The following is a 25,187-nucleotide window of genomic DNA, read 5'->3' as shown; positions in this document are numbered from 1 at the left end:
TGGCTCTGGATGTCTGTTGAGTCTGGTACCAATGATGGCGATGCCAGCACCAGCTGTTTCCACGCTGGCAGCAATGGACCTCCACTGTTTTTCCATCCCAACACCTGTTGGTCCAGGACTTTGCGAGGGCTACATCATTTATAGTGATATTGGCTGGGTGGGCTGCTGAACCCTTGGGTCTGTCTGCACCACACCCCAGTGTTCTCCTTCCGCAGTTTGCAGAAGTGGGATGGGTGTTGGCCTTGGCATAAGGGACTTCCTTGGCCCTGGGAAACTCCAAGGCACCATTGCATTCAGCTCCGCCGATGTTACTGTGGCAGCTCACTGCTCTCCACTTTGGCACTGTTAGCTACTTCGGTACCTGGCTCCGGGAAAAATGGGGGGCATAGTGAGTGCCGGCGCTACTGTTTCCACCATTGGTGCCAGTCCCTCGTTCATTCTGGGCAATGGATAAATCAGATTCTTTACTCGTCCCCTCAGTACTAGCTCCACCTTTATCCCCGGAAACCCGAGGCTCCTCGGTGTCGAGATCGGGATCTTCCTCCTCCCACTCTCCATCACCTGGCTCACATCAGGGGCCATTACCCTGGATATCAAGATTAGCATTCATCTTGCAGTCAGGACAGGGGAGGCCCTGGCCTGGCGCCTACTGGTCACCAATGCTGTCCTTATGCCCAGTGACCTCTATGGAATCTGTCACAGAGTTTGCACTCTTCATCTTGTTCTAAGGTGAGATCATCAGGCAGGTCAGTGGTGGGGACTGATGATCCACCGCAGGCTAAGGCAACAGTGAGTCTTCCCCCTGTGCGGTCGATGGAGTTGTCCTTTCCACTTCCAACTGTCGAGGAGCAAGATTGGGCTTTGGCCCAGTTAACCACCTCTTCATCGTCCCCAGATGATTCAGCAGTGCCCAATTCTTCCTCTCTTTCAGTGCCTGAGGATTTCAAGGCCTACCAGGACCTGTTGCAGCATGTCTGTGGGCATTCAGACAGAGTTTCTGAAGGAAAATACCCATAAGTTGTTGGATGTCCTGCAACTATCAGCTCCTGGGAGAATGTCCCTTTCTATTAATGATGTTCTCCTAGAGCCTTCAAAGGTTCTTTGTAGCATGTTGGCTTCAGTACCACATACTGCGAAGCATGTGGAGGAAATGCTGTTTTGCCCTGGTGCAGGGATTTGAAGGCTTTTACTCCCATCTGGTCCCAAATTCTCTGATTGTAATCATGATGAATGATAGAGCCCAGCAGGGCAAATTTAAGTCCACTCCAAGACATTATTGCAATCTGCACAAGACATTGTGGACACTTTGGCCAGAGTTATGGCCTCTATGGGGACCATGAAGAAGGCACCCTGGTGGCAGAAATCAGGCATTGCTCCTGATATGCACCATGCTATAGAGGATTTGCTCTTTGAAGGCTGGATGCTATTTTCAGACAATGCAGAGTCTCGGCTGCATTCCTTCAAGGATTCTAGGCTGCCTTACGTCCTTTGGGAGTGTATATACTGACAGTGCAAAGGCACCACATGGTGGCCAATAGCAGTAGCAGTACTGTCCGCAATACATCTTTGGACAGCCTTTTCCTCCTGCAAGTCAGCGGGAACCCAGAAAGATACATAGGTCCCAGAGTAGGAGGCATTTTAGTCGGGGTTTGGCCAATCAACACACCTTCCCACAGTATCTTCTGAGTGCCCATTTTGACTCCTTTATTCAGAGCAGTGGTCCAGTCATCACTCTTTACACCACTTCTGTTCAGAGACAGGTTGGCTTGCTTTTATGGGGCTCGATCACAACCAACAGCTGCGTCTTAAGCATTATCAGATCAGGCTATGCTATCCAGTTCCTCTCCACTCCTCATTCCCACTTTCCCTCTCCATCCCTCTTCAGGGACCCCCTCACAAGATACTCCTCGAGCAGGTCCACTCTCTACTGGCTTTGGTGGAGGATGTTCCTCCAGAACACTGGCTTCAGGGCTACTATTCCCAGTACTTTCTGGTTCCCAAATCCAAAGGAGGGGTAAGACCCATTCTTGGCCTTCACAACCTCAACAAATATATCAGGTACGTGAGGTTCTGAATGGTCACCCTATCAACTGACCTCCCCACATTGTCTCAGAATGACTGTTTTGGTGCCCTGGACCTTCAGAATGCCTGTTTTCATGTGGCGATTTTGCTGAGCCACAAAAAATTCCTCCAATTCATTGTGGCGAAGTGCCATTTTCAGTACATGGTGCTGCCTTTTGGTCACTGACATCTCCCTGATGGGCTGGGGAGCACATCTGGGGTTGCTGAAAGTTCAGGATCTATGGTCTGAGCAGGAGTCCTCACTGCATATTAACATAAATGGAGTTTCAGGCCATCTATGAGGCTTGCCTGGCCTCTCTGAACCACATCAGGGGCTGAGTTGTTCACGTACTTACCAACAATATCACTCCAATGTATTATGTGAACAGGCCAGGGAAGACTCACTTCAGGATGCTCTGCCAAGAGGCGATCAGGTTGTGTGAGTTCTGCCTTGAGGAGAGTATCACCCTGACGGCTGATCACTTGTCTGGGGCCCAAAATCATCTTGCAAGAATTGTTCCCTGAATCACGAGTGGTCCCCGAAGAGGAGTGTCTTGCAGGTCATCTTTGCAGCGTGGGGTATTCTGACGATCGACCTGTTTGCTACAAGGGACAACAAGAAAGGCTGTCCTGCTCAGTCCAGACTCCCTGACCAACACCTTCCATCTCAGCTGGCAGTCGGTTCTTCTGTACCCTTTTCCTCCAGTTCTGAAGCTGAATTCCTCCAAAGCTGAAAGTGGATCGAGACAAGCTTACCTCATTCCCCAGACGTGACTGAGGCAGTATTGGTTCTGACCTTCTCACGCTGTCAGTTCAGCCTCCAATATCCCTTCCTCGCCATCCAGACCTCATGTAGAATCACGGTTGCACCTTGCATCTTGCATTCAGCTCCCTGCATCTCACCGGGTGGTCGCTTGGTTGAATGAGGAGGAAGTGTGTTATCAGTGGGCATTCAACAGGTACTACTCAAAAGTAGAAAGCCCTCTACCAGAATCACCTATTCGGCAAAATGGATTGGCCTGCAGAGTTCAGCTGATGCTGACCTCTATCCAGGACATCTTGGAGTACTTGCTGCATCTTCAGTCATCGGGCCTTTAGCTCAATGAGTGTGCTCCTAGTGGCGATTTTCAGCATTTCATCCCCCCATTCATGGAAGATCACTTTTTTCCAGTGTCAAGGTAACAAGATTCTCAAAAGGGCTTCTTTGTCTCCATTCTCCAGTCAAAGAGCCAGTTCCTCTGTGTGAGTGGAGTTGTTGTGACCTGGCTCATGGGAATGCAGTGCCACTCATTCAAATTTGGCCTACCTGGACTTGTCAGCCCAGCTCTGACGGTACCCGAAATAAACCCTGCTTTAGCTGATGCTCCTGGAAGAGAGTTCTACTGCAAGGCACCACAAGGTGGTGCAGTATCCCACAAGTGTGACTATTCAGAATGATCTTGAACTCTGGTTACAGGTAAGTAATCTTCATTTTTGTCTGAGTAAGGACTTCTGAATTGGGTCCTTATATAGTGCTCATTTCTACAGACTGCTAACTGCTTCTGGTGAAATCATAGAAGATTAGGGTTGGAAGAGACCTCAGGAGGTCATCTAGTCCAACGCCCTGCACAAAGCAGGACCAACCCCAATTAAATCATCCCAGCCAGGGCTTTGTCAAGCCAGGCCTTAAAAACCTCTAGGGATGGAGATTCCACTACTTTCCTAGGTAACCCATTCCAGTGCTTCACTACCTTCCTAGTGAAATAGTTTTTCCCTAATATCCAACCTAGACCTCCCCCACTGCAACTTGAGACCATTGCTCCTTGTTCGGTCATCTGCCACCACTGAGAACAGCCTAGCTCCATCCTCTTTGGAACCCCCCTTCAGGTAGTTGAAGGCTGCTATCAAATCTCTCCTCACTCTTCTCTTCTGCAGACTAAATAAGCCCAGTTCCCTCAGCCTCTCCTCATAAGTCATGTGCCCCAGCCCCCTGATAATTTTCGTTGCCCTCCACTGGACTCTCTCCAATTTGTCCACATCCGTTCTGTAGTGGGGGGCCCAAAACTGTACACAATACTCCAGATGTGGCCTCACCAGTGCTGAATAGAGGGGAATAATCAATTCCCTCAATCTCCTGGCAATGCTCCTACTAATGCAGCCCAAAATGCCATTAGCCTTCTTGTTAACAAGGGCACACTGTTGACTCATATCCAGTTTCTTGTCCACTGTAATCCCCAGAACTGCCACTTAGCCAGTCGGTCCCCAGCCTCTAGGAGTGCATGGGATTCTTCTGTCCTAAGTGCTGGACTCTGCATTTGTTCTTGTTGAACCTCATCAGATCTCTTTTAGCCCAATCCTCCAATTTGTTTAGGTCACTCTGGACCCTATCCCTACCCTTCCGCGTCTATACCTCTTCCCCTAGCTTAGTGTCATCTGCGAACTTGCTGAGGGTACAATCCAGCCCATCATTCAGATCATTAATGAAGATGTTGAACAAAACCAGCCCCAGGACAGACCACTGGGGCACTCCGCTTGATATTGGCTGCCATCTGGACATGGAGCCGTTGTTCCCTACCTGTTGATCCTGACAATCTAGCCAGCTTTCTATCCACATTATAGTCCATTCAACCAATCCATACTTTTTTAACTTGCTGGCAAGAATACTATGGGAGACCGTATCAAAGTCAAGATACATCACGTCCACCGCTTTCCCCATATCCATAGAGCCAGTTATCTTATCATAGAAGACAGTCAGGTTGGTCAGGCATGACTTGCTCTTGGTGAATCCATGTGGACTGTTCCTGATCACCTTCCTCTTCTCCAAGTGCTTCAAAATAGATTCCTTGAGGACCTGTTCCATGATTTTTTCAGGGACTGAGCTGATGCTGACCAGTCTGTAGTTTCCCCCGATTCTCCTTCTTCCATTTTTAAGAGATGGGCACTATATTTACTTTTTTCCCATCGTCTGGGACCTCCCCCGATCATCACAGGTTTTCAAAGATAATGGCCAATGGCTCTGCAATCACATCAGCCAACTCCCTCAGCGCCCTCAGATGCATTAGATCCAGCGCCATGGACTTGTCCATGTCCAACTTTTCTAAATAGTCCTTAACCTGTTCTTTCACCACTGAGGGCTGCTCACCTCCTCCCCATACTGTGCTGTCCAGTGCAGCAGTCTGGGAGCTGACCTTGTCTGTGAAGACCGAGGCAAAAAAAGCATTGAGTACTTCAGCTTTTTCCACATCATCTGTCACTAGGTTGCCTCCCCCATTCAGTAAGAGTTCCACACTTTCCCTGACCACCTTCTTGTTGCTAACATACCTGAGCACCATAGACTTCCGTTGAATTTAATGATAGTATTGTGTGCTGAACACCTCACGGGATTGGGCCCCGGGTGAGAGTACTCTTCAGAGCACTTAACAAACAAGAACTAATAAAGCTTCATGGTGCCCTATGAAGTAAGTAAAGAGTAGAGAAGAGTTGGATTAGAATGCAGGAGTTCTTGGGTCTGTGTTCAGACCAAACTTTTTGTCTCCTCTTCATTGTGCAGATGTCTTTCATCTAGAGTACATAATAATTAAAAGTTAGTACAGTGCATCTATAATGATATGATGGAGAAGTAGTTAAATGGTTGTTTATTTTCCAGGTTATGCTCTGTGGCATGCAAGAGGTTGATTTAGCAGATTGGCAAAGGAACACCGTTTATCGTCATTATACAAGAAATAGCAAGCAGATCATATGGTTCTGGCAGGTATGATGCTCATAAAATTTTTTATTTTCCTGTTCTATTTTAGACAAAAGCTATGGAAACAGTTATATTCCTGTTCAAAACCTGTTAAAAAATCTGGCCTTTTTTTTATTGTTAGAAAAGGAATACTTATTTTCAGAGACTTTCTTGGTATACTATTGTAATGTATTAATCTCCATTTTAGACTGTTTTACTTCTGGTATATGCATAAGAGTTTTTTTTTAAACCTCTAGTAATTTCTGTCTAATTCTCTACTTTAGATAGTAGTTATATGGCTGGGGTGAGGGAACATAAGCTGTGTCCAGGCTTCCAGTTTTCTGTTCGTCCCACTCCCCACCATCCCCCAGTGTCAAAAGAGGGACTACTAGTTACTTTTATAAATTGTTTGGGGAGTTATCCACATAGCACATAGCTTTTTGGGTTTAATAGTTTGTTCTTATTTTCTGTATTATATTTTACTTTTTAGGTTTGATTGTTACACTGTAGTTAAGACTGAAGAGCTTGTATTTTTAGCATTAGTTAACAGTAGTCTTCGTTACATTGTTCTGTTAAATGTAGACATTTATCTGACACAGTTACTTCCTATGTTAAGAATATGATAAACTGTGGGGTTTTTTAGATAGTGGTAACTGTTGAAAAATATTGACATTTGTAATAGTGACTGCTGTAAAGTTATTTTCAGGTTTGAGCCTGTCTTAGAATGTGAAGAGAAGAGAAATATCCTATACTCTCCAAAAATGTACCAAGAATTCACCCAGGAGATTAAAACCAGCAGTCACAGCCAGTACATTTTCTACTGTGTTCTATGTCACTTTGGCTTAGTGATCTGCTTAAGAATGCCAGCAGGAAAAGTCAGACATCCCCAATCCTCTAAGACTGATTTGAACTATTTAGTATGAACTACTTGAACTATTTCAAGGGCCATTGATTCATATGCTACAACTTTGTCAATTTACAAGAAACTAATTATTGAAAGATTCCTAGCAAATGGTAAAATAACTGAATAGTGTTTCAACATTTACAGAGCACTGATGTCTTTCAGTTGCACATGTCTCTAAGAAAGACAAGATTAAAGTAATGCCTATGCTATCTCACTCATACAAGAAAAAAGTTACTTTTACATTATCCCCCTCCTAAGTAATAAAGGCTTCTTGGCTTGGATTCGCCAGTCTACTAAGGCCACTTTGTATCATGTAAGCCTTAAAGTGACCAGAGATGGCCAGCAGAAAATTGTCCTTCTTCAAGGGAACTTTCCATTGGAAGGAAAGGTGGTGGAAGTGCTTCTACACAAGCTGTACCCCATCTTTCCTTCTATGGTCATAATAGGTGATAGGAAGCATGTTGGGGCATTCTGTGGACAGGATGGAGAGGGAGAAGGAGCATGGTGGAGCGAAGCTCTGCTACACCTGATCCTTCACTGTTGTGACAATCCTAAGGGACTGTATGCAGTAGTGTCAGAGAAAGCTTCTCCTGTGGAGATCTAACTTGTGTCAGAGATTAGTGGCTAAAGATTATGTACGTGCGACTGCATCACTGCAACTCACCTCTTGACTGCAGTTGAGCTTCGTGCAGGCAGAGTGGATAATTTTCACCATTATGATTTAGACTTTGACAAGTAGCCCAATCTGGGATGGTCTATGAACTACATTTAGTTAATATGTTGCCTTCAGCACGACACATGCTCAGTATTTTCATAGTAGAAGCCTTCATAGCTCCAATAAGAATGATGGAAGATAAATGGTCTTTCAGTTAGGTCCTACTTAATCTATATTGGTGAGGATTTGAGTGACTGGGTGCCAAGTCAGGAGCTGACTCAGCACATCCTGTTATATTAGGATAAAAGTGCAGCCTTTAAAAGCTATAACTACTCTGCCTTGATTGGTATTTAAAAGATTATTACCACACTCAATCAAAATAGCAAAAATATTCTGAGGGACATGCCCTATGCGTGTAATGTCCTATGCGTACTCCATTTCAACTGCACCTTTGATCAGACACTTTTTGTAGCATTGCCCATTTGGTCCACACGTGCACCCTAGCTGTCCTTGTACCCTGAACCAAAGGTATATAGAGCAGTGTTGAACAAACCACCTTCGTTTCCTTCTCAACCACCTTGCGTTTGAGACTGAGCATCTGTAGGGAAGCTGGAGCATAGGTAGCCTGGCCTAGCAGTCATAACTGGGCTGGGGGTCTACGCATCAGAATGGTAGTCAGTGAGCAGGGGTCAGAATAATCGCTGGAGCCAGGTTCAATGAGCGCGAGTCAGGGTCAAAGTCAGACTGTGGTCGGAGACTAGATCAGAGGTAGTACCATACCAGGATAGAATCAGGAGGCAGGAGCAGAGTCTGGCAGGGATCAGAGGCCAGAGATCAGGAGATGAGATGAGGTCTGGAGTTGTAGCAGGTCCAAAGTCTGTCCTGTTGTCCAGACAACTTCCTGGGGCACCCTCCAAGGTTAAATACAGTGCTTGGCCAATCAGAGGGCTTCAAGGTGCTTTCAGTCTGGGTTTCTTGGGCAGTACTTCCTGGGGCGCCTCCTAATCACAGTGCTCCCTGACTCAGGCTCTGAATGTCCTGCTGGTGGCACTGTGGGAACATCAGCTGTCCCAGGCTCCGCAGACCCAGGCTCTAGTCCCCGGATCCTTAAAATATCTTGCACTGGCTACTTCATACTTAGTTGTTGTTTTTTTTTCCTTAGGGAATAGCTTCAAGGTTTTACTTTGTTGTTTAGGTATTAGTCCCCTTTTTAGTTTTTACTAGTTAGAGTAATGTTTTTGAGGGGACTTTTTTGAGCGACTCATTATTTCCCTCCCCACAATCCGCCAGGGGCCTTTCCTTCTTTGAAAGATTTTATTCTCAAGTTATGCCTAGATCCTCTGGATCTAAACATTGCCTCACTTGCTGGGATTCTGTCCCAGTTAGCAATGGTCATTCTCACTGTATCCACTACTTAGGGGATACCCATGTGCCATCAAAGTGTAAAATTTGTTCAGGGTTTAAGAGTAGGTCCAGAAAAAACAGGGAGATTAATCTTAGGCTCCTCATTAGTGCTCCGGTCAATCTGCGTCACACCCAGGCCCTGATACGCCCTGCCCCTGTACAGCAGTCTTCCAAGGAGCACAGTGCCCCATTGACCTGTGCAGCCACCCCCAGATAGTCATGTGAGAGAAAGACTTGCAGAAAGAGAAACTCCAGATCCTTTTAAGAAGTCAGTGCCAAGAAACCTAGGTCACCACAGTGACATGCTGTTTTGGAGAGCTCCTGTCCCAGAAAGAGACTCCAAGCTCTGCCAATACCGAGAACCCCTCAGCTAAGGCTTCAGGAATTTGAGTCCTGTGGTACTAGCATCACTCAGTCCTGAAACTGGCCTTGGTACCACCCAGTCACAATCTTGGTGCTAAGAATCGTAAGGATTCTGCACAAGCTTTTGAATGTATACCATACAAGGCAAATGGACTGCCAAGAGTCCATTCTCCATATCAACCTCCTGGAACTCAGGGCAGTCAGAGTTGTCTGCAGCAGTTTCCTTGCTATGGTCAAGAGTCAATGTGTACTATATGCTTCTCCTTGATGATACAAGAGTCACCCTTTGGGAAGAAGCAATATAACTATGGAACTGGTTCATAGCTCATCAGATTTTCATTTTGCCTCATGCTTAACAGGTCTGTAGAACACCATAGCCAATAGTTCGAGCAGATACTTCTGCCAGGACCACAAGTAGAAAATCAACAACCTGATTCTCAAGCATACATTCCGCACATTAGGTTTTCCAGAAATAGATCTGTTTGCTACCACCATCAACAGAAAGAGTTGAAAGTTCTGCTCAAGAGGGAGTCTAGGGCATCAGTCTCTGGGAGATTCTTTCCTCATGTCTAAGGCTGCGATTTTTTCAGGGAGGTCATGGAAGTCACCTGACTTTCTGGGACTTTCCTTTGCCTGCAGGCACTGCCCCCACAGCTCTCATTAGCCACAGTTCCTGGCCAATGGGAGCTGCGGAGCCTGGGCTCAGGGCAGAGGCAGTGTGCAGAGCTGCCTGGCTGCGCCTCTGCCTAGGAGCTGAGGGAGGGGGATGTTGCCGCTTCCAGGGAGGCGTGGAGCCAGGTAGGGAGCCTGCTAGCCCTGCCCCCACTTACCTCCCGAGCACCTGCGACACCCCCAAGCTGCCCCTTTCCCCTCAAGATTTAGTCATGGGTATATAGTACAAGTCGTGTATAGGCGCCTTCATGGCGCCCAATATAGGGTCCCACTGACGCCCCACCCCCTCAGTTCCTTCTTACCGCCCATGACGGCAAGCTGGAACTTTGCTCACTCTTACAGCAAGTGCCTTAACAGTGTCTTTTGTTCATAGTTCAATAGTTGTTCTCTATAGTTATGCTTTTTTCATATAGTTAGTAGTGGTTTGTTAAATAGTTCGTTTCCCTTCAGGGGTATGCCCGGGTTTCCGGGATTTAAACTCTGTGAGTCCTGTGGAAAGTTTATGCCCAAGAGTGATCCTCACTCGTCTTGCTTGCGGTGCCTTGGTAAGACTCACCAAGAGGACAAGTGCCGCATTTGCAAGGGTTTCCGCCCAAGAACCCATAAGGACAGAGAGCAGAGACTCAAACTCTTGCTCATGGAGGCAGCATTGAGACTGCAATCTGACCCCGGACCTAACGACCCGGCACCAAGCACATCCTCTTCGGTGTATAGGACTCCGGCGCCAACGGCACGCGAAATGGGCTCAGCTAAAGACTCTAAAGCCCACCAGCACTGCCACTGCTCGGGACATAGGGCGTCTGCCTCAGTTCAGCACTGCTGTCCGTCTCCAGTGCCGGTAAAGAAGAGAGGCCGGTGAGGGACCGATCACCTCCCTTGAAAGCTAAGGGGCCAGCGGCATGTGCGAGTGGCTCGGGGCAGACTGCCTCTGCCTTGCTTCCACCCAGGGTTTCGTCGACTCCTGCCCCGGCTGGGGTCCAGTCAAGTCCGAACCCTCCTCGGTCCCCGGACCATCTGGTGGACATACAACCACCATCGACGCCTGAGGTGTTTGAGGCGGCAACGGACCTGATGCACCTCCCAGTGCCGCCCTCCCCCCAAAGGAGGGACAAATCCTCAGTGACCGCACTCCCCCTGTTCCACTCCAAGGATAAGCCAACCATGATGGCCCGTCAGTCTCCATCTCCAGCACCGCCTGCACAGACGCAGGAAGCACACTGCTCCCTGGAGTCAAGTCGTCATTCGTTGGTGACCCAGGGGACTGCTCCTCCGTGGTCATCTTATTCGGAGACCTCGGAGTCGGAGGTGGACTCAGCTCGATCTAGCAGATCGCGAAGCAGAAGGTCCAGGTTCTGGTGCAGTCACCAACCATACCTGGCACCGTGGCAGCAACAGTAGCAACCACCTGCTCAATGGCCTTTCTGGACACCCTACGCTTACCATCAGAGCCAGGGTCAAGTCCACGGCCCATGCTCCAGAACGGTGTTGGTGTCTTGAGCATCGTTCATGCCACAATCGCCGCTGATGATGGCGCCGCCCTTGGGGGGAGTGGTTCCGCCAACTCACATGGTTTCGGCACCAATACCTCAGCCAGCTCCGGCACAGGCTCTCCAGGTGACGGCACTGGTGGAAGCCTCAGCTCCGTCCCTACTGACCCCGACGGTCTCGGTCTCGCCAGATTTGTCTGCCCCAGCACCAGCTGCAGTGCAGAGTTCTTCATCGGTACTGGCTCCACAGTCCGAGTACTGCATGCCAAGGGACACCAGGGGGGCCGAGGTCAGTGAACTGGGCCCACTTCCTGTTCTCAATCCTCATCCTCACCTGATGAAGCGGTCGCGGGGACTTCGACGGCCCCAGCTTTGGAGGACAACAAGGTTCTTCAATAGCTTTTGAGTTGGGCTGCCCAAAACCTGGGGATTCAGGCAGAGGAGGTGGAAGAGGATTTAGACCCTGTCATAGACATCCTGGCTCCCTCTGGCCCATCCAGGGTTGCATTGCCATTTATCAAGTCGATAACAGAAACATCTAAGAACTTGTGGCAAACCCCTGCTTCTCTGGCACATACGGCCAAGAAATTAGAGCGCCACTACTTTGTTCCCTCTAGAGGGTATGAACATCTTTACACCCACCCTCCTCCGGACTCTTTGTGGTCAACACGGCCAATCAGAGAGAACGTCAAGGGTTTCAATGATCCACCCCTAAAAACAGGGATGCCAAGAAACTGGACCTATTTGGCCGAAAGGTCTACTCGACAGGAGGCCTGCAACTTCGTATAGCCAACCAGCAGGCCATAGTAAGCCACTATGGGCATAACACCTGCTCGTCTATGGCTAAGTTTACAGAACTTCTGCCCCAGGAAGCTCGGGGGGAGTTCTCTGTGCTCATGGAGGAGGGAAAATTGGTCTCCCAAGCGTCTTCGCAAGCTGCCTTGGACTGCGGCGGATGCGGCCTCCTGCGCTTAGGCCACAGGGGTGGTTATGAGGAGAGGCTCCTGGCTACAGGTATCTGATCTTCCCCAAGAGGTCCAGCAGACCATTCAAGACCTTCCCTTCAAGGGTGTAGTTCTCTTCTCCAATAAGACGGATAAGAGACTTCACAGCTTGAAGGACTCGAGGGCTACCCTTCGTTCGCTGGGGCTTCACATGCCTGCTACCCAGCGCAGATATTTTAGGCCTCAACCTGCCCCTCATCTTTACCAACCCCAAAACCGCCAGGACGCTCCATGTAGGCGGAACAGGAGCACTCGGAGGAGGCAACAACCTCCCTCTGGACAAAGCTCTGGCCAGCCCAGGGCCCCACCGGGCTCTAGACCACCCTTTTGAGAGTACAGTCAAGGCCGGCTTGCCAGTATGACCTTTGGATCCTTCCCATCTTACTTTCTCGTCCTGTCTATTCCCTTTCTACCATGCCTGGTCTCAAATTACTTCAGACCGATGGGTGCTCCGCACAGTAGAGAGGATATTCTATCCAATTCTGTACCCTCCCGCCCCCCCAACCCCTTTGCCCGTCCCTCTTCAGGGACCCCTCTCACGAGCAACTTCTAATTCAAGAGGTGCAGTCCTTCCTCTCGGTAGGGGCAGCGGAGGACCTAAGGGGCAAGGGTTTCTACTCCTGGTATTTCCTAATACTGAAGGCCAAGAGGGGACCTCAGACCCATACTGGACCTGCAACAGCTGAACAAATACGTAAAGAATCTCAAGTTTCGCATGGTCTCACTAACCTCCATTATCGCCTCATTGGATCCAGGAGACTGGTACGCTGCCCTCAACTTGAAGGATGCGTATTTTCATATCGCAATAGTCACACATCACAGACGCTACCTCAGATTTGTGGTGAACAGAGTACCAGTTTGCCGTCCTCCCATTCGGACTGTCGACTGCCCCCCGAGTATTCACAAAATGCATGGCAGTCATCGCAGCGTTCCTGTGCAAGCACCAGATACAGGTTTTTCCATACCTTGATGACTGGCTGATCAAAGGTCGCTCAAGAGCCCAGGTGGAGGCTCAGGTCGAGTTTATAAGGAGGACTATCCTCAACTTAGGTCTCCTCCTGAACGAGGAAAATCTACTCTGTCACCGGTGACAGAGTAGGAGTTCATAGGCACGGTCCTGGACTCTACCGAAGCCAGGGCGTACCTCCTGGAGGCCAGGTTTCACTCACTTCAGGACGTCATACAGAGCCTCAGACAGTTCCCCACGATGTTGGCAAGAAACTATCTAAAGCTGCTGGGACACGTGGCTTCCTGCACATATGTGGTGTAGCATGCCAGGCTCAGGCTGCGCCCACTGCAGTCTTGGCTAGTGTCGGTGTACTGACCAGCCCAAGATGCGTTGGACAGGATCGTAACCGTGCCCCGCCTGGTGCTGGACTCCCTCCTATGATGGCTCGACCCTCGAATGGTTTGCGCAGGGGTGCCTTTTGCCAGCCCTCAGCCCTCGCTCACCTTGGTGTCAGATGCCTCGGATCTGGGTTGGGGGGCTCACCTGGGGGACCTCAAGACCCAAGGTCTCCAGTGGACCTCACTCTTCACATCAATGTCAAAGAGCTGAGGACAGTGCGTCTGGCATGCTACGCTTTCAAAACGCACATAATGGGCAGATGTGTTTCAATCCTCATGGACAACACCTCAGTGATGTTTTATAGCAACAAACGGGGGGGTGCACGCTCCTCTCCCCTGTGCCAAGAAGTTCTTGTTCTGTGGGACTTATGCATAGACCACTCGATCCATCTGCAGGCTTCATACCTCCCAGGGGTGCGAAACATGCTGACGGACAGCCTCAGCCAGACCTTCAATGGCCACGAGTGGTCCCTTCGGCTAGACGCGGTGAGCTCAATCTTCCGGTTTTGGGGCTCTCCCCAGATAGACCTGTTTGCCACTCCCGGCAACAGGAAATGTCAGACATTTTGTTCCCTCGGGAGCCACAGCTCAGGGTCCATCGAGGACGCGTTCCTTCTCTCTTGGGAGGGCTACCTGCTTATATGCTTTCCCACCCATCCCGCTAATCCACAGGGTGCTCCTCAAGATCCGCAGGGACCGGGCCCAAGTTATACTAATAGCGCCGGCATGGCCGCGTCAGCACTGGTTCACCTCGCTCCTGGAAATGTCCATAGCAGCCCCACTCACCTTACTGCTGGTCCCCGACCTTATCATGCAGGACCAGGGCCGACTCCGGCACCCGAATCTGGAATCGCTCCACCTTACGGCCTGGATGTTCCATGGCTAAGTGCCGCAGAGTTGTCTTGTTCGGACCAGGTCAGACAAGTCCTCCTGGGTGTAGTAGAAAGCCCTCCACCAGGGCTACTTACCTGGCCAAGTGGAAAAGGTTTTCTATCTGGGCAGAGCAACGTAGTCAGTCACCGCTCCTCGCCTCCATACCATTTATACTGGACTACCTCCTTCACCTAAAATATCAAGACTTGTCCCGGTCATCAATAAGGGTCCCCTTAGCCGCTATCTCTGCCTTCCATCTGGGCTCCGATGGTCTCTCGGTCTTTGGAAACCCTATAGTCAGTCGTTTTCTCAAGGGTTTGGAGAGGCTCTTCCCACACATGCATCAGCCTGTCCCTGCCTGGGACCTCAATTTAGTCCTCTTCAGGCTTACAGGCCCACCATTTGAACCTCTGGCCACCTGCTCCCTGTTATATCTTTCGTTCAAGGTTGCTTTCCTCGTGGCAGTTACCTCAACTCAACGGGTTTCGGAGCTCAGGCCCTCACGTTTGAGCCCCCTTACACAGTTTTTCATAAGGATAAGGTCCAGCTCAGGCCTCATCCGACTTTTCTCCCAAAGGTCGTCTCCCATTTTTACATGACCCAGGACATCTTCCTCCCAGTGTTTTATCTCAACCCACACTCCTCCAATAGGGAGTGCAGGCTGCACTCACTGGACATGCGTAGTTCTACATAGAGAGAACTAAGTCGTTCCGGAAGTCCGTCCAACTCCTTGTAGCCATGGCGGACAGAATGAAGGGCCTCCCGGTATCCTCTCAATGCATATTGTCATGGATCACGTCCTGCATTAGGGAGTGCTACACCCTGGCAAAGGAGCCCACTCCGCAGATCACTGCCCACTCTACCAGGGCCCAGGCTTCCTCTGCGGCGTTCCTGGCTCAAGTCACTATTCAGGAAATGTGCAGGGCAGCTACGTGGTCCTCGATACATACATTTACGTCTCACTATGCAATTACGCAACAGTCCAGGGACGATGCAGCTTTTGGGCAAGCCATGCTCCTTTCTGTGGATAACTCCAACCCCACCTCCTGAGCTCTAGCTTGTGAATCACCTGCTTGGAATGGACATGAACAATCACTCGAAGAAAAAACGGTTACTCACTTTCTCGTAACTGTTCTTCGAGATGTGTTGTTCATGTCCATTCCAATACCCACCCTCCTACCCCTCTGTCAGAATAGTCGACAAGAAGGAACTGAGGGGGTGGGGAGTCGGCGGGGCCCGATATTTGGGCCCCGCCCAGGGGGCGCCCAGGCCCACCCTATGGACGCTGCTAGGGGAAGAATCTTCTGGCTGGTGTGCACGAGGCGCACACACACCTGCTTGGAATGGACGTGAACAACACATCTTGAAGAACAACAGTTACGAGAAAGTGAGTAATCATTTTTTTACTGCCCATGACCTGTCCATGACTTCTACTAAAAATACCCGTGACTAAAATGTAGCCTTACTCATGTCCTCTACTCCTATCTTCTGACACAGCTGAGCCTCAGAGTCCTAAACAAAATCAGCAGAATAGAGCCATGGTCATTCTAATTGCACTGACTTGGGCCAATGCAAATTTGGTTCCCCTGCCTGATTTTTCCTGCCATCTTGTCCAGCACTGCACCTGCCAACTATTCCTGATCCCTTAACTCAAAATTCAGGATACATTCTTCATCTGAGCTTCACACTGCAGCTCAAGTCTTGTTTTCTAGATGTGTGTCTGCGGTAGAGGTCTCCTGTGTGAGAGGTTTTGTTGAATAGCAGAAAAGCATCGACTACAAAAACCTACCCATAGAAATGGAAGAGATTCCACCATTGGTATATCCAGTGACACTGTCCCTTCAATTTTTCCCTTTTGGATGTTTTAGATTATCCGTTGGGTTTAAAGAATTCAGATCTCTCCGAGTTCCATAGATGTTAATTTAGCAGCTATCACAGATTTCCATTTCCCTGCTGACCCCACCACTTCCAGGTTCATCAAAGGGTTAGCTAACTTTTTCCAAGTCAGAGAACCCACTCCTGTGTGGGACTTTAATTTGGTCTTCAACTTTCTGATGAAGCCTCCCTTTGAGCCACTAACAAAGTGTTCCCTTCTACTTGTCTATGAAGACTGCATTTTAGTGGCTGTCACCTCTGCTAGGTGAATTGGTGAGCTAGGTACTGCAATGGCCAAGTCCCCCTTCCAGTTTTCTATAAAGAGAAGATCTCTCTGGCTGTTTCACCCAAGCTTTTACCCAGGGTGAACTCGGACTTTCATATAACTTGGGCCAGTTTTTCACTCTTAACTTCATCTGACTAGGGAGGAAGTTGCCCTTCACATCTTAGACTTTAAGAGGGCATTGGCTTTTTGTTTGGAAAGGGCTAAACCTTTTAGGGACCCTCAGGCTGTTTGTTCTCCTTCACAGACAGAATTAAAGGGGCCTCTCTTTCTACCCAAAGACTCTCCGAATGGGTTTCCAGTTGTATCCATTCCTGATATAAGGCTGCAAATACTCAACCTGCTAGGATGGTAGCCCATTCTTTCAGAACTCAGTCTGTTTCCATCACCCTGCTGAAGAATTTTCCTATTATGGAAATATTCAAAGCTGCCACATGGGCTTCGGTACACACCTTCTCAAAACACTATGCCTTAGGGTACACACCTCTAGCGAAGACACTGCCTTGGTGGTATTGCAAACAGTTCTGCAAACAGTTTTAGATCAGACTTTGAAGTAGGAGAGGTTACCTGTCTTGTACAGTAACTGGAGTTCTTCAAGATGTTTGTCTCTGTAGTGTTCCACTACCCACCTTTCTTCCCTTCCATTTTGGAGTCTTGACTTGGTGATAGAGAAGGAACTGCTGAAGGTGGTTTGCCCAACACTGTGCTATATGCAGGGCATCAGGATAGCTAGGACATATATGCGGATCAAACAGGCACTGCTACCGAAAGCCCCCAATCAAAGGCGCATAGGGCGTATATGCACCTGAAGTGGAGCACCCACAGGGACAAACATCTCTGAGAATCCAGTTACTGTACATGATAAATAACCTGTCCTTTGAGATTTTTTTAAAATGTGGTATAAATTGATCTAATGTATTAGCCTGTCTACTCACAAGTGTTGCCAGCCTTCAGTGCATAGTGTGATGTGATACCTTTGTGCATGCAGCCCAAAATCAGTGCTTTTATGTTTGCCACCATATCACTCTGCAAGATCATATATAATTTACTGTAAGTTATTCTCTTCAGGTTTGTTATGGAATCACAGCTTTCCAAGTATCTTGTTCCTACATGTTTTGTATTATTTTTCTCTAGCCGTATTAGCATAGTAGTATTCAGTTTTGTTTTAAAGTAATTCTGAATTTCTGTTGCCTAGTTTGTAAAAGACACAGACAATGAGGTTCGTATGCGACTGCTGCAATTTGTCACTGGTACTTGTCGGTTACCACTGGGAGGTTTTGCTGAGCTCATGGGTAAGTATAATGCCCCTGAAGTATACTACCGCAATCTATAGGTATTATGTTTATTCTGAACAAGTGGCAATCTTTTGCTCATTTCTTAATCCTACGTTTCATCTAGCATAAGCATACATTAATAAATACACTACACTATTACTGGTTTAAAAACAACATTTAATTTAATCTTGTATGTTTTCTTGATTCAGGAAGTAACGGTCCTCAGAAATTCTGCATTGAAAAAGTTGGCAAGGAAACCTGGTTACCGAGAAGTCATACTTGGTAAGTTTTAATATTGAAACAGTGAGTAAATGTAAACTAACTTTGTATCTGTTGTTGATCTTCATTAATGTAGTTTTAGACCGTCTGTCTTGCACCTAAGTTATACAATAACAGTTGATTCAGTTGTAAGCTAGTTTGGGTTACTTGTCTCAACCTACAATTTCTGTCCCTGACTCCCACCTGTTGCTTGATTTAGAATGGCTGGGCTAGTGACTTTCCCATTACTGAAAAGGTCTCTATTTTTCCTTCTTTTTAATTTCAGTTTTGTATTCTATCTGTATTTATATTGTTTTTATTTTGGATAGTGTCAGATACTCTAGAGTTGTAAGATAAAATCCCTTATTTTACATGCACCCAGGCTATTTTTGCTTCAAAGAGCAAGTCATTGTTTCTGCTACACAGCTAAGTTAGTATTGGAGTCAGTTGTCATGTGATATTTCATTACAGTGTAACTTTCTGAAAATATGTGTGCAAAATGCCACCAAGAACCTTATAAAGTGATTGGAACCCCCACAAACATTCAGAACTTCAAATAGCATCCTAGAATCTGAATTGCCTATCCAAATGGCTCTCTTCAGTCCTCACTGCTCTACCCCATGCGGACCCAGGCTCCCTGTACCTGTTATACTTCTGCGGTAGAGAGAGTGATTGTGGGCAGCCAGTAGGATTGTTTCTTCTTCTGGCATCTTGGTGGGAGCATATCCAGTTTTTTCTGTCACTTGTTGTGAGGCTCCCCCATCCTATTATTTTTCCTTGTGTGGTATTATTTCCTTGAATGGATCTGTGCTGAAGTTGAAGATGTTTCCTCCCTGCTTGTGGTAGCCAACAGGGTCCCTGAAGTAGAGCAGAAGAAGCAGTCTTAGCATTGCCAGCAACAGTCTCTAATGATCAGAGGTGAGAATTTCAGGAGAAGTGTTTCCAGGTGCAACTACATGAAGTAGAGGAGGAAAATAGGAGTTTTTCCCACTTATGCCAGAATTATTAATAGAGATATCAGATGAAGAAGACATCAGCTTTTCATAACAGATGTTTTAAATGGATTTATTAGAGTCCCTCTATCGTCTTCCCTTTTTCTTCTCCAAAGGTTCAGTAAGGCCCTGTCTACACTATGAGGATAATAGGGGAATTATCACCCTGCTGTAGCTATGCCATCATACCTCCATAGCATAGACGCAGCCTACAGCGAAAGAAGGGTTTTATCTGTTACTGTAGGAACACCACCTCCCTGAGCAATGGTAGCCAGGCCAACAGAAGCATTCTCCTGTTGATTTAGCTGCATCTACATCAGGGGCTAGGTCGGCATAGCTATGGCACTCGGGATTTTCAGTGTAGACTCGTCCATTACCTTAGACTCATCCATTTTACTTTTCAGACTTGATTATCTTAAAATCATTCTTTTATCCACTTTTTAGTGAACCTTCTCTATCCAAAAAAATGTGAGAATCCTTCACATAGTCTGCACAAGACTGTACAGTAGAAATGGGCATATGGCTGTAATTATACATATTTTCTTATGAGCTTTTCTACATGTTATATGAAATAGGAAGTATTTGATCAGATTATAATTTCTCCATTGAAAGAACATTAGGGTGACATGAGGATTAGCTAACAGTTTAACTTCAGACGTTGCAAAAAGATTGAATAAAAGCTTCCAGATACTTTTAATTCTATAATATAGCTATGGGTATAGTTTAGCTTTCAAAGAACCCCCCATGACTAAATAAATCACCCCTTTTCAGGAAGAATGGTTCACATGAGTATATACTGTGCTCTAAATATACTCATTAACTCATTTGGTTTCATTAACCAAACTGGGGTTGTATGCACTTGAACCACATACCCTTTATAAAGGTGAAGATAATTTTTGGGGAAATATAATCATTGCATCTGTAGGGGGGTTTCATCAAGTATCCAAAAGCACTTAAAAACGAATAATCCCTAGTAAAGCAGAGTGTGTAAGTGACTTGCCCAATATTACAGTCAGTGAGAGCCAAACTCCTGATTCCCATTCCTGTGTTCTGACCCATAGATCAGAGTATGTAAAACTTCTGTCTGTAACAGTTCAGTTTTGCAATATTCTTAAAAGCAAAAATGTAATTACACAAAATATTGTAAATGGGATTTAGACAAATTTATAAAAATGTTATTTTTCCTCCTCTTCCCCCACCACCTCTTCTGTTTTGTTCAGTTTTAATCGTTTGGATCTGCCTCCATATAAAAGCTATGAACAGCTAAAAGAGAAGCTGCTCTTCGCAATTGAAGAAACGGAGGGATTTGGTCAAGAGTAGAAGTGGCTTCTTGTCAAGAGGATATATTGCATTATTAAAATGCCCAGCCAACTAAAATTGCACACTTAGTTGTATATAAGCTGTTTGTTCTGTACAGTCATGTTTCTGGAACTCTAAAGTATAAATGTTCTCCGTTCTTCCACAGAGATATGCAAAACAGTTCAGCCGTGTCTAGTTTATTTATTGCCCCCTTCAAAAGACTGACCAGGAAAAAACAAACAAACCATAAATTTTGAAAGCAGACAAATGACTTTATTTAAAAATATATTAAAAAAAAATATATATATATATATATATAAAATATATATATATACACACAGACACTCACTCTCTCTCTCTAGTGGGCTCTAGTTTTATAGAGCTATAAGTGTATGAAACATAGCAGTCATTCAAAAGGACCTTGGAATTTGCTTTATCTTGGCTTTATTATAGAGAAAAATGTACAAATTGCTCTGTCTTCTCACTTTATGCAACATCTCCAAGATTGTTTTATTGCATGGCTGTTCTAAAAGGTGTTAAAAGCTTAGGCCAAATGTATCCTAAGTATGTAGAAAAATGCTGCTGGCTTTTTGAGATGACAGAATGCCAAATTCTGTCTGTTCAGGTTTTTGTTTTGTTTTTTAAATACTTACAATAGCTGATATCCTCACTACTACATTGATGTAGCCAAGGTCATGAATAATGCCTTGATTACTTGCACAAGAGTCATGTATGGTAAGATGAATGTGATTAATGTTAAAACAGTTGGTGCCACTATTCTGACTTATTGTAGGAACTGAACAGAATATTTTAATTCATGAGCAGCATTGAAATTTGTTTACATAATATCTTGGATTATTACCAAGAGAATGTTGGGTAATCTTTGAAGAATAAAAGAGAAACTCTAACACATTCTCTCTTGGTCTGGTGTCTTACAGTTTTGTTTTGTTTTAATCTGTGTATTTTAAAATTTCATAAGGTAAACTAATGTAATTTGAGATTTAAGAATACATGAAAGGTAATGTGAATTTTTGCTGCTTTTATGTTCATGTTCAGTTTTAGTTATGGATCTAGAGAACCCAAATGGAATGACAGTTACATAAGCTTTGCACATTAAACTAATAATTTTCTATTAGTATTAAATATTTTCATCCCCTTTAAGTTCATGTAAAAATTCATGTGTACATGAATTAAATAAGTATACCTAGATCTTGTCATTCTTTTTCATAGGCAACGTTTTGGATTTTTTTGTTCTAAATGCACAATAATATAAAATGATTTTTATTTTTTTTTCCAGTATTGAGGGCATTTTCTGAACTGCAAAGATGTAACAAATTATAAAATCTTATTGATGTGAATTATATTAAATGCTACTTTTAGCAAACTGTGCTTCCTTATTATAGAGTAAGAACATTTTAAAAATTACCATTTGTATCATGCTTTCAATATTCACTGTAAATTCCATTAAATTTAACTTATACAAAATTTTGTACACACATAAAACCGATTTCTTAAAATGTGATTTAAACATTTCTGTAACATATCTATCGTATTGCACTGGTAAAAGCATAAATGCAGAAAAATATTGCTATATCTGTTCTTGTATGTTATCAATATAGCAATTGAATTCTACCAAAATTTTATTTTTCTATATATTGGATTGTGTTATGCTTTGTTATTCAAAATGCACAATTTACTGGGGAGCTGTTAACTTGTAAATGGCTTTGATAAAAGCTGTGATCTGATTGGCTCAATGTACTTCTATCATATATTATTTACTACTCCTACGTGCATCAGGACTTTTCATCACTTAAGTTACTCTGCCACTCTACACAAAGTAACATGAGCTATTTTCATGAATTTATGTGGTACATTAATAAATTAAAGGTTTGAGTTCACCTAAATTATAAGTGATTTATGCCAATTAAATTGGAGGGAGCTAAAAATTATTTCAGAGGCTGGAGAACTAAGTATGTGTGATTTGCCTAAATGACATCTAAGAGAGTTAAGTATAGTAAAATTGAACCTTATTCATTTGCACTAATGAATGACTGTGCCTCCCACTGCAAATTCTGAATCTAATGAATCTGTAAGTGAAGACATTAAAAAGCAAGGACATCACATCACAAAATGTACCTTGTTTGTTATTTTGGCAACTGTAGTTGTCTCCCAACCCCACGACAATCTTCACCAAAGAAAAGGATAAGTAATGAAGGGACAAGAGAACAAGCCTGAGCCAAGATTACACATATTAAGGATGATAAGACATCAAGGCCACCCTTCTCTCATCCTAAAATGCTCCAAGGTAAATGATCATTACAGTAAACAAAGTAAAAAAGGAGTAAATAAAACAAATATTGACCATCTCCAAGAACAATGGCAATTAAAAAATTCTTTATAATAGGAAAACATTTATACTAGGCAGTACAGTAGCAGGAACTCAGGTAGCACTGATGCAGTACAATCTGCTGGCAGCTTGTAAAGAATAACTATATCACAAGCACCTTTCATTTTGCTTATAGTTCTTAACTGTACTGCATTATGCAGTACATACCACATTGTATTGGGTAGGTGGAGGGAGATGAAATTCTTCTCCCTTTTTTTTTTTGGTTGGGAAAGAGGAAGAGAGTGGAAGAGAGAGAGCTTGTGAGGGAAGATGATGAACTGCCAGGAGGTTTCTAGCAGGGGAGAAATGAAACAGAATGGAGCCAATACCACTTTCTCAGGAGCTGGTCCTTAGCTGCTGCTCTCTTTCTGATCCCTTTTTTCCCTTCCTGTGAAAATGTTATCAATTTTGTTCCCACCTTTCCTTATCTACCTTCAATCTCCTGTTGGCACCTGGGTAGCTCTCTTCCTCTCACAGGCCTCTCTACTCCTTGGGAGGGCCCAACCAGCAGTAACTGGGAGGAATTGTGTGTGTATATAGTCAGTGAGAGGGAGTGCATGAATAGTATTAGAATGCTGCTTTGATTGAATTGGGATCATCATCCCTGAAACCTCCAGCATCCTGATCAAGGACTCTCCCACACCTGGGCCCCAAATGACCAACATGGGGAATGCTTGCTCATGTCTATTCCATATTAGGTGTGTGTGCTCACCACATGCACTGGTGCCGGAAGTTTTTCCCTCAGTGGTATCCATAGTGGACCGGCTCTGGCGCCTTCTGGAGTGGTATGCACAAGCTGTGGTATAAGGGGTGCTGCCAACTCCCCCCCACATTCAGTTCCTTCTTGCCATCAGATGGTGCTGGAACGTCTGCTGCTTTAGCTAGCTTTTTTCGCTTTGTTCAATGTTTTGAACTTTTCTTGTAAAATAGTTGTACATAGTTAAGTTTCCCTTAGTGTGTTAGTGTTTTACTTGATCCCGAACAGGACTTAGCTTAGGGACGGGGCATGTCCCGGTCCCCAGGCTTTAAGCCCTGTGATCGCTGCAAGAAACCGATGTCCATCAGCGATCCGCATAATAGTTGTTTAAGGTGTCTCGGCGAGTCGCATCTAAGCGACGTGCTGTATTTGCAAGTCCTTCAAACCTCAGACTAAGAAGGAGAGAAACTTCCATCTCAAAGTGCTCCTAATGGAGTCGGCTTTAACTCTGGCAGAGCAGTCGAGATACAACTCTGACCCAAGCACTGGAGCGTCTGTGCGGAGTGCCCCACCGGTGCTGTTGATGGACCAGCGCCGATCCCCCTCCCCGGAACCTGCCAAGCAGCAAAAGAAAACTTGGAGAGAAAGATCTGCATCCCGCAAGGGGAAGGAGAGGGCAGGAGGGGAGCCAAGGCCCTGAGGAGGGCGGTTCAATACCTCCTACCAGGAGTCGGGTCCCAGCTCAGGTCGAGTGGTCCAGCCCACCCCGACGCATGCCAGCCACACCAGACAGGGACGAGGGCCTTCATCAGTTAGAGGTCCTGTTGACACCTGAGGCCCTGCAGGAAGCACAGGATATCCTGGTGCTACTGGTACCACCCACACCACCTACAACGGTACCCCAGTCTAGGGGTAAACCCGCCTTGGGGCTTTTCTATAGGTCCCCATCTCAGCAGCACCGCTCTCCATCGTAGGAGATGTCAGCGCTGGCCTCTATCATCCTCTTCCTGGATCCGGTAGACTGGTATGCTGCCCTCAACTTGAAGGATGCGTACTGTCCTATAGCAATCTTCCAAGGACACAGATGCTTCCTGTTTTTCATGGTGGGATCGGACCACTACCAGTTACTGGTCCTCCCTTTCAGCCTAGCGACAGCACCAAGGGTGTTTACCGAATGCATGTCGGTGGTAGCAGCTTACCTCAGGCATCAAGGTATTCAAATATACCCGTATCTCAACAACTGGCTGGTCAAAGGCTGCTCCAGGTCTCAAGTCCAACGGGACTGTCATAAATATAAAGGGAAGGGTAAACCCCTTTAAAATCCCTCCTGGCCAGAGAAAAAAATCCTCTCACCTGTAAAGGGTTAAGAAGCTAAAGGTAACCTCACTGGCACCTGACCAAAATGACCAATGAGGAGACAAGATACTTTCAAAAGCTGGGAGGAGGGAGAGAAACAGAGGGTCTGGTCTGTCTGTCTATATGCTGCTTTGCCGGGGATAGACCGGAATGGAGTCTTAGAACTTTTACTAAGTAATCGAGCTAGGTATGCGTTAGATTATGATTTCTTTAAATGGCTGAGAAAAGAATTGTGCTGAATAGAATAACTATTTCTGTCTGTGTATCTTTTTATAACTTAAGGTTTTGCCTAGA

At 45.9% G+C, this 25,187-nt stretch overlaps 1 protein-coding gene across 3 annotated transcripts in view; it reads left to right on the top strand.

Moving 5' to 3' along the window:
- WWP1 (WW domain containing E3 ubiquitin protein ligase 1) overlaps positions 1-22,208 on the top strand; it is a 171,134-nt gene extending 148,926 nt beyond the window's left edge. For all 3 annotated transcript variants that reach the window (XM_077810058.1, XM_077810056.1, XM_077810057.1), the window contains 4 exons: positions 5,687-5,791; positions 17,827-17,923; positions 18,115-18,187; positions 20,376-22,208. In XM_077810058.1, the coding sequence (XP_077666184.1) occupies positions 5,687-5,791; positions 17,827-17,923; positions 18,115-18,187; positions 20,376-20,475 (375 nt within the window). In that variant the 3' untranslated portion in view covers positions 20,476-22,208. The remainder of the gene's footprint in view (positions 1-5,686; positions 5,792-17,826; positions 17,924-18,114; positions 18,188-20,375) is intronic.
- Positions 22,209-25,187: the final 2,979 nt, after the last annotated feature.

This window comes from Eretmochelys imbricata, chromosome 2, assembly GCF_965152235.1.
Source record: "Eretmochelys imbricata isolate rEreImb1 chromosome 2, rEreImb1.hap1, whole genome shotgun sequence".
Lineage (NCBI taxonomy): Eukaryota > Metazoa > Chordata > Testudines > Cheloniidae > Eretmochelys > Eretmochelys imbricata.
Note: the sequence above shows the minus strand (reverse complement) of the source record. Positions and strands in the feature narration are given on the sequence as shown.